Source organism: Tarenaya hassleriana, unplaced genomic scaffold (genome assembly GCF_000463585.1).
Source record: "Tarenaya hassleriana unplaced genomic scaffold, ASM46358v1 Cleome9, whole genome shotgun sequence".
Taxonomy (NCBI): domain Eukaryota; kingdom Viridiplantae; phylum Streptophyta; class Magnoliopsida; order Brassicales; family Cleomaceae; genus Tarenaya; species Tarenaya hassleriana.
Window position 1 is genome coordinate 1,081,935 of NW_010971389.1, and position 8,915 is coordinate 1,090,849.

Sequence of the window (8,915 nt, forward strand, 5' to 3'; positions counted from 1 at the left end):
TTATAAATTTTAAGTCGAAATTGGTGTGTCATTTTTTTTAATTGTTTTTAGTAAATGACATGATATTTTTTAAACCTACGGCGGTCTGACTGGGATTTTGCATTGGAAAAGTATGTATTTTATTACAAAATTTAAAATATAAAAAGTACATGTTTTTTTGCGTAATTTATTAGGTTCATTAAAAAACTTAACCAATATGTGGCTTTTATTAAAAAAAGAAAAGCTTAACTAATGTATAGTTTATAAGATCATTGCATAGCCATAAACCGCAAAATCTATTTACTAAACGTAAATACTCAATTTTCGGACAATTTAAGAAATGTGGATGTAATTACGTGTGGAGATTTTTACTTAGACAAACAAAAACGGAAACAGATTCAATAAGATCTAATCGTGACCGATTAGATATAGATTTAATTCGAACTAAATAAAAGAGAAATCCAAATTAGATTAAAAATAAATAAATGTCTCTTTAATTAAAATACAATGAAATCAAATTTGAGAAAATCGAATCGAAACCGATGTCCAATGAACATTATTTTAAACCGAAAATTTTTAAAAAAATTGAACCGAGTTTAATCTGAAAATGTTTAACCTAGATTTAACCTTTTTCTTATAAGTCGGGTTTACCAGGCCCAAGAGTCCGGACTAATCCCGGCCCACGCATGCGAGCCTGCAACACACACGTGGTTTCAAGTTTAAACTATTAATAAATATGGAAATTTTTTGTAAAATAAAATAACCGTTACGTTTTTAAACTTTGATAATCATTCATTGATAATCAATGGAGCCCACAATTGTGGTATCAATTTTGGAATTTTACCGCAAGATTAACAGTAATTTGGAGCGCAATCCAAGGATAAATTCGTCAGTATGAAAATATTGCGTCATAGAATCCAGCCTGTCATGGAAGCTCCAAGTATAAAGGAACACGATCACGCGCGTGCGTTTCACTCTCCATCCCCGCTATAAACCTCTCTCTCACGACAAAGCACCTCAAGTCCTTATCGTCGTGTTCCTTTGTCTCTGTTTTCATCATTTCGCTTTTATCTCACCGAAACAATGCTAAGAACAAACAGAGAAAACGAGAGAAAATGTAAGAAAACGGACAACAGTCAAAACCCATCGTTCTCTTCCTTTCTTCTGGATCAAATCTATCGATCCATCGACTCCGAAGATTCGAGATGCTACAGATCTTGCCCCGTAAGAGAACAGAGCAAGACATACAAAAAGACCCAAGATTTCGAAGATTCGACGTTTTTCAGCTCTGGTTCGTGTTCTTCCGACACGAGCTCATCTGGGTTCTCGGCTTCCGACACGGAACTCATTTACGGAAACAGGACGGCGAAGCCCTTCTGTGTCGCCCCGCCTCGTCCTCGTCCTGTCCGAGTTGCAGAGAAAACAGAGAAGAGGGAAGAAAAACAGAGAATTCTGTTTCATGGAAACAGAGATCGCGTCAAACAAGAAGAGAACGACCTGATCAAATCGGAATCGAGAGCTATGAAGATTTACAACAATCTCAAGAAATTGAAGCAGCCTATTTCTCCTGGAGGCCGCATCGCCAGCTTCATCAACTCCCTCTTCACCGGAACCAACAATGTCAAGAAACCGGAGATTTGTCGGAATCCGGACGATGGGTTTATCAGAAAATCTCAAACTTCGATTAAACATTTCTCTTCTTCTTCTTCGTCTTCGTGTTCTCAGTCTAGATCGTGCTTAAGCAAGTATTCCACTTCGACCAGAGAAAAACAGAAGAACACAGAGAAGCGTAGCGTTCGATTTTACCCCGTGAGTGTGATTGTTGGCGACGACTCTATACCCTGTGGACACAAAAGTATTGGCGAAGAAGAAAAAGGGTTGAAAAAAGTCTCTGGTTTTGCCACCAACGAGAAGCGAATCAGTGAGTATGCGGCGGCGAGGGAGGAGGAGATTAGGGTTATGGTGGCGGAGAAGAGCAAGCGCGTGGAAATGATAGCGCGTGAGATTCTCAGAGAGTATGAGAGGAACAAGAAAAGGAAAGAATCTTATGGTCGTTGTGAGGGGGAGGAGGAAGACGATGAAAACGATGACGTTTTGAGTTGCTCGAGTTCAGACCTCTTCGAGCTCGATCTTGTCGGAAATGGAAGATACAGAGATGAATTGCCTGTGTATGAGACAACTCATCTTCAGACGAATCATGCTATTGCTAGTGGTTTGATCTTGTAAAACGAAATTATATAACTTTTTTTCTGTATATTTTCTTAATTATAATACCTCGACTTTTACTCCCTTTTTAATATATGAATTTTCAATATTTTTAACATTTGTACTTTCGATTTTAATATCGACAAAATTCGTTGACATGGATGCTCGGGGTTGATACATTATATATAGCATTATATATCCAACGTGAACGTGGTGGTAAAAAAAGTTAGAAATGAAGAAATTAAATATCATCAATTAAATAATACTTTTCAGTAAGCAGAAATGTTTAGATTTATTTTAAGAGAAAATTGCATATAAATACTTTGCACTTTTACAAAATTTACAGATAAATATCTAAATTACAAAACTCTCATATAAATATCTAAATTTTTAAAAAAATTTATATAAATATCCAAAATTTTGAAAATTTCTAAATAAAATCAAAATCCATTAGCGGCGTTTTATTATTAACAAAATCCGTCAAAAATTGATGACTTAAAATTCGGATACATTAAACGTTATTAACAAATATTGTTTTATTTGGAATATTTTTAAAAATATGGGTACTATTATGGAATTTTTGAAAAGTTTGGATATTTATATGGAAGTTTTATAGTTTAGATATTTATTTGAGAATTTTATAAAAATTAAGGTAATTATATGCAATTTTTTATTTTATTAAAATTAATTATCAGTTTAAAAAGTAATTTTGTCGTTAAGTTACTCTTAACTTAATTTTTTTAAATAGGCATCATTTGTTTTTATTCTATTTGTTTTTGCTATAACATCTTTTTTTGTAAACGATAACATCATTTTGATTTTCGTCAATAGTTTTTTACCTGAATAAAATAAAGGATATTAAAATAAAAAAAAATAGAATTTATTTCTTAAATTGATAGTAAAAAAGTAGATCTTTAACTGAAAAAGATATATATAGAGAGTGAATATATAATTTTTAATTAGTTTTCTTAATTCGACCTTGCAAAATACATCTAAAAAGAAAATAAAATAAATTTTCTAACAGATGAGGGGTTAATATCCACCATATCGCATTTTGGCACTTCATATGTGTATTTCCATAAATAATTAGGATACTAAATCGTCATCTTTCGGACATTCGAACTTTTTTGCGATTTTTGTTTTCATTTACATAACTTGTAATTATTTTTTCATGACGAAAATATGAAGATCTTCCACTAGAGTGAGCTTAATGATGATACATGCGCATGACTTCCGTGTTAGATATTGCATTGTAATGGATAAAATATGCTGGAGTCTATGTTTGTTTACTCGTGTGTGTGTGTGTGTATATATATATATATGTATACTTATATAGTGTTTGGAAGCTGGATTCTTTGAGTGATCAAAAGAACCAACCAAAAGCTTGCTTCCACTTTGGGTTAGCATCACTCACTCGACTCCCGAGGTGGTGAAGAACCGATCAATATGACATTTTTTTTACACATGAGTATTCTTCACGGTTTTGGAATCTAATTAAATATGTCGGGAGTAGGTGGATTAGTGGTTTAAGCATCGGAGATTCTCGTCATATATTCACGGTTTATTAGAAAATATATATATATATATATAAATTTATCAATTTTTACCAGATTAAAACCTAAAAACAATTCCCAACAAACCCCAAACTATAACATTGTCCCAATTTTTTGTATTTATCAAAAGACTAAAATACCCTTAATAAAAATTTAAAAAAACCCTAATTCTCTCCATTTTCTCTCACATGATCGATCGATTTCTCTCTATAATTTATGCACTTCTTTTTCGACTAGGGCTTATCTTCGCTAGAATCTCGCGAGAAGCTCATCGGATCTCTACTGGATTTGGGATTCATGAGAAGGTGGTGAGATATGGGTTTGTATAAAATACGCATGTGAAGAATACTTTGATTAACTTTCACGCCAAATATTTAATAATATAATTTAAGTTTAATTTTTTAATATTATAATTTGAGTTAAAATAATATAATAGTATCACATGATTATATAATTTTTATATTTATAAATAATTATTTTTAATATTTTTATGATAAAATCATTTTTCAATTAAATATAAATTAAATTGATGAAATTTATTTTTTAAACTATTTTTATATTTTTTATAAGATATAACAAAATAATTTTATGATAAAATTATTTTTAAATTAAATATAAATTAAACTGATAACATTTATATTTAAAATATTTTTATATTTTTCAATTAAATATAAATTAAATGGATTATACACTTAAAGAATCAACATGTCCGTGGCCAAAATTAGAGTGATGGAGAAAATTCTTCCCAATCAGGGTTCGAGTCTTCATTTGGAGAAGGATATTCACATGGGTTTTTCCGATCTTCTGGAAGATGTAGTTGGGTCAAAGATCTGATTAACTTCTAGATTATAAAAAAAATACATGCTTGTTTTGAAGAGAACACCTCAAATTGTTAGAAAATAATTTAATAAACTTAAGAATTATGTTCCTAGGAGTGGTCAATTCGGGTTTCGGTTCGGATTCGGTTTGGTTATTTCGAAAAACTATAACCATTCAGTTTTTATATAAATTTCGGTTTGGTTTGTTTCGGTTATTTTTCGGTTCGGATTCGGTTTAGTTTCGGTAAAAAGTGTAGTTTTTCAAAGAAATTGTCGGGTTTTTTCTTGGTTTTTTCGGTTCGGTTTGATTCGATTTCAGTTTTTTTGGATGTAAAGAAATCATAACCGTTCTATTATGATGTCGGGTTCGATTCAAATACGGTTATATCTTATTCGATTCGATTTGGCTCGGTTATTTTGTTAATAACCGAAATGGACACCTCCGTTTATTGCTTGTTGATATATATGGGAAGATCGCTACATCATTGCCACCTCAATTCAATCTTCCGAACTTTTGCAACAGAAGTGATCCTATCAACAGGTCACTTAAATTCTCTGTTTCTCTTATCGCGCACGCATCATGCATGAGTCACAATTTGTTTTTAAATCAATATTATTTTTTTCATTAAAACAATTATTTTATAGATCAATCAATCAAAATTTCAGCTACAAACCGTTCCATCAACACGTGGTTATCGATCATACGGAACCCAAAATCTAAGCAGATATTTCGCCGCAACACCCTTTTCATAGGCCTTATCCATAAATCACGCTTCTCTACTCGTCGCATTGCATATCCAGAAAATTCGGACATAAACCCTAAACTTTACGGGTTGAGTATGAGAAACATCAAAATTAAATATAGCATGACACCCCACATCTTCTAATTACCCAGAATTTCCCCTTGGATATGATTGTTACGAACTCAAACGGAAACAGCAGAAGGGAAACTACCTTGCGCTTCTTGCTGACCCGGGTCGCCATTGTTTTTCCGGACAATCTGAGACCAAGATTTAGGTTTCTTCGGCGCGCAGCACAAAAGGCTTTTAATATACTTAAATGGGCTTTAGTTGTTCTGGGCTTGCCGTTGGCGGTCGGTAAAATTTAAAACCTTCAAAAATAATAGGGAATCAGACGACAAGTTTATTACGTGAGATTCTATGATTCTGCTTCTCGATCTCCGTTTTCCATATCATTGATCGTTCCAGATTCAGTAGATACCCTTTCCTCCATTTTATTCGATTCTTTCCAAAGTCAACAGATTTGATTTTGATTTGTCGGTTCTTTTCTAATTCAAATCTGATTTGTTTCTAAGAAAAAAAAAATAGAAACTGACGAGCTTTCTCTCCTCGCTCTGTGCTCTTCGTATCTTCGCCATTGATGTACACGAGGAAGGTTTCGATCTCTGTTGTCTCTCTACCGAAGGTATGTCGTTCTTCGTCCGGGTCGATCGCATTGTTGGATAAATTGCTGCTGAGAGATCTAAGTACAGCCGCCGAAAGAGGGGATTTTCTGAACCCTAATGGATATCACGCGGATGATTCTTCCGGTAAAACCAATGGTTTTGACAGTGGAGCTCAAAACCCTCATGGGTTTCAGCAGAACTTGAACCCTAGCGCAGGGTTTAGGGGAAATCATGTGAATGGTTTCGTGACACATTCTGCGAGAGAAGATGAAATAGCTGGGCAGAATCCAAATGGCGTTTATGCTGGCCCTGATAGGTTTAGTTTACGGAATGAGAATCCTAGAAACAGTGGTAGAGGACTCGGTGGCTTTGATGTGTATAACGGGAAAAATGATCGAAATTTACTGCAGAATCCGGCTGAGATTTATTCAGGAAGAATGCAGGGATCTTGGCAGAATCGGAATGGAGTATATGGGGAGAGGTCACAAGGATTTCAGCAGAATTGGAACATATACAGTCAGAACCAACCTGGGAGTTATGGTGGAGGTGACAAAAGTGTCCATCAGCAAAATCGGATGCCACCGAGTAGCAGTGTTAACTCCTCATATAGTTACAGCAATGGGGAGAGGTCAGGAGGATTTCAGTCGATATACGGTCAGAATCGAACCGGTAGTTGTGGTGGAGCTGGTGACAGTGTTCGTCAGCAAAATCACATTCCACAGAGTAGTAGGATTCAGACACAGAGCAGACAAACTCAGAGTCAGGGTTCTAACTACGGTGGACATGGGGAAACATGGCAGAAAACTAATGCTTCTGATCAAGGAAACCTCAACTGGAACAACTCACAGAGTTGGCAGAATCCAAACACAAGCTCAGGAGGACAATACTGGACAAACTCTGATAATCAGAATGGATGGTCTTATCAACCAGACAATGTTTCTTATGCTAACATGGAGAGTGATGTCACGATTGAGGAGTTTGATGCATTTTGCGGGGAGGGTCAGTTAAAAAATGCCGTAAATGTTATCAAGTCACTGACAAGTAAGGGACATGTGGTGGATTTACCTAGGCTGTTACAGATAGCGCAGCTATGTGGGGAAGCAGAGGCTTTGCAAGAGGCCAAGACTGTTCACAAGCACTTTAGTGTTTCAGTTTCAGTTTCTGACATCAGTTCCAACAACCGAATGATTGAAATGTTCTCTAGTTGTGGTTCGGTGGTTGATGCATTAAGTATATTTGAGAAAATGGTAGAGAAAAATTCAGAGACTTGGTACACCATGATAAGGTGTTTGGCTAAGAATGGTCTAGGGGAAGATGCCATTGATATGTTTGCTCGTTTCAAACACGAAGGAAACAAACCCGATGGTCAAGTATTCAAAGGTGTCTTCCATGCGTGTTCTGTACTAGGTGACATTAATGAGGGATTGTTGCATTTTGAAGCAATGTATAAAGACCATGGCGTAATGCCCACCATGGAACACTATGTGAGCATTGTTGAGATGCTTGCAGCACCCGGTTATTTGGGTGAAGCCTTGGAATTTGTCGAGAAGATGCCAATGGAACCAAGTGTTGACGTGTGGGAAACATTGATGAATCTCTCTTGGGTTCAAGGAAATTTGGAGCTTGGAGATCGGTGTGCTGAGATGGTTGAGCAACTGGATGCAACACGACTGAACAAACACTCAAGGGCTGGTCTGATACCGGCCAAAGAATCAGACATTGCGAAGGAAAAACTGAAGAAAATATCGGGAATCCCGAATCCTCTCGAAATCAGAGGCAGCCGCCGTGAATTTAGAGCAGGAGATACTGCACATCCCGACAAGGAAAAGTTGTATGGCCTATTGAGGGTTTTAAAGAAGCAAATGGTGGAAATGGGATATGTCCCTCTTCTTAGATGTGTTTTGCACGACGTCCATCCAGAAGAAAAGGAGGAGGCCCTACTTGGCCATAGCGAGAGACTAGCTTTCGCTCTGTCTCTTCTCGCCACTCCTGCCCGTTATCCAATCCGAGTGATGAAATCTCTCCGTATTTGTGTCGATTGCCATAATGCAATCAATTTCATGTCAAAAATAGTTGGGAGAGAGTTGGTCCATCGAGATGCGAAGAGATTCCACCATCATAGAGATGGGTCATGTTCTTGTAAAGACTATTGGTGATCTACCTCGTTACATTTAGACACATTTGTCATGTTGTCATAAATTCTTTGCGGTTGATGGTTTAAGAATTTGGAAACGGCTCCATTGAATCTACTGAATGGCTCCATAGTTGTTATCAGGGCTCTCTTGTATTGTTGTTTGGGGAAAGTGCAGACGGCTTGATGAGGAGACGTGTGACTGAAACATGGTGGATGAAGTTTGGGGTGAACGTATTCGGTTTGGGTTTGGGTAAGTAATGGTTCGTTTTGATTCTTTCAGTTTTTCAAAATACGTATCAATCGGTTATTATATTATATTCGGTTTAGTTCGGTTCCGATTTTGATTCGGTTTTAATTTTTATTAAAAAATTATATCTTCTTAAAAAATTCGGTTTTTTGTGTTTTTTAAAATTCGGTTCGGTTTGGTTCGGTTCCGAGAAATTCAACTTTTTTAAAATTAATACCGTTCGAAAATTTGGTACTGTTCGAATCGAAAAAATACCGCATTTTTTGGTTCGGAATGGTTTGGTTTCTCAAAACCGAACCGAAATGACCACCCCAGATGAAGGAATGGTTTCTTAGTTTTAGTCGAGTTTTAACTAGAGCCTTTATATAAGTCTTTGTAATCGACTCCGATGCTATGACATTCATATACTTGTGAATATATTGTCTATTAGTTATAAATTTGAAAACTCATGACGCAAACGATTATGGTGTCATATATAACACAACTTTTTTGTGTACGATCTAATAAGCTCGTTCAAATTAACCACATCAAATAGAGTTGGTGATTTAATATTAGCCCATAATAATTTCTATTG

The 8,915-nt window shown here is 35.7% G+C and overlaps 2 protein-coding genes across 2 annotated transcripts; both read left to right on the top strand.

Moving 5' to 3' along the window:
- Nucleotides 1–952: 952 nt before the first annotated feature.
- Nucleotides 953–2,263, top strand: LOC104803702 (protein BIG GRAIN 1-like B). Its single transcript, XM_010527721.2, has one exon. It carries the CDS (start codon nucleotides 1,063–1,065, stop codon nucleotides 2,203–2,205), a length of 1,143 nt encoding a protein of 380 aa, XP_010526023.1. The 5' UTR covers nucleotides 953–1,062; the 3' UTR covers nucleotides 2,206–2,263.
- A 3,417-nt stretch (nucleotides 2,264–5,680) lies between these two features.
- Nucleotides 5,681–8,209, top strand: LOC104803703 (pentatricopeptide repeat-containing protein At4g32450, mitochondrial-like). The gene has a single exon (XM_010527723.1). The coding sequence runs from the start codon at nucleotides 5,936–5,938 to the stop codon at nucleotides 8,114–8,116; it is 2,181 nt and encodes a 726-aa protein (XP_010526025.1). The 5' UTR covers nucleotides 5,681–5,935; the 3' UTR covers nucleotides 8,117–8,209.
- Nucleotides 8,210–8,915: the final 706 nt, after the last annotated feature.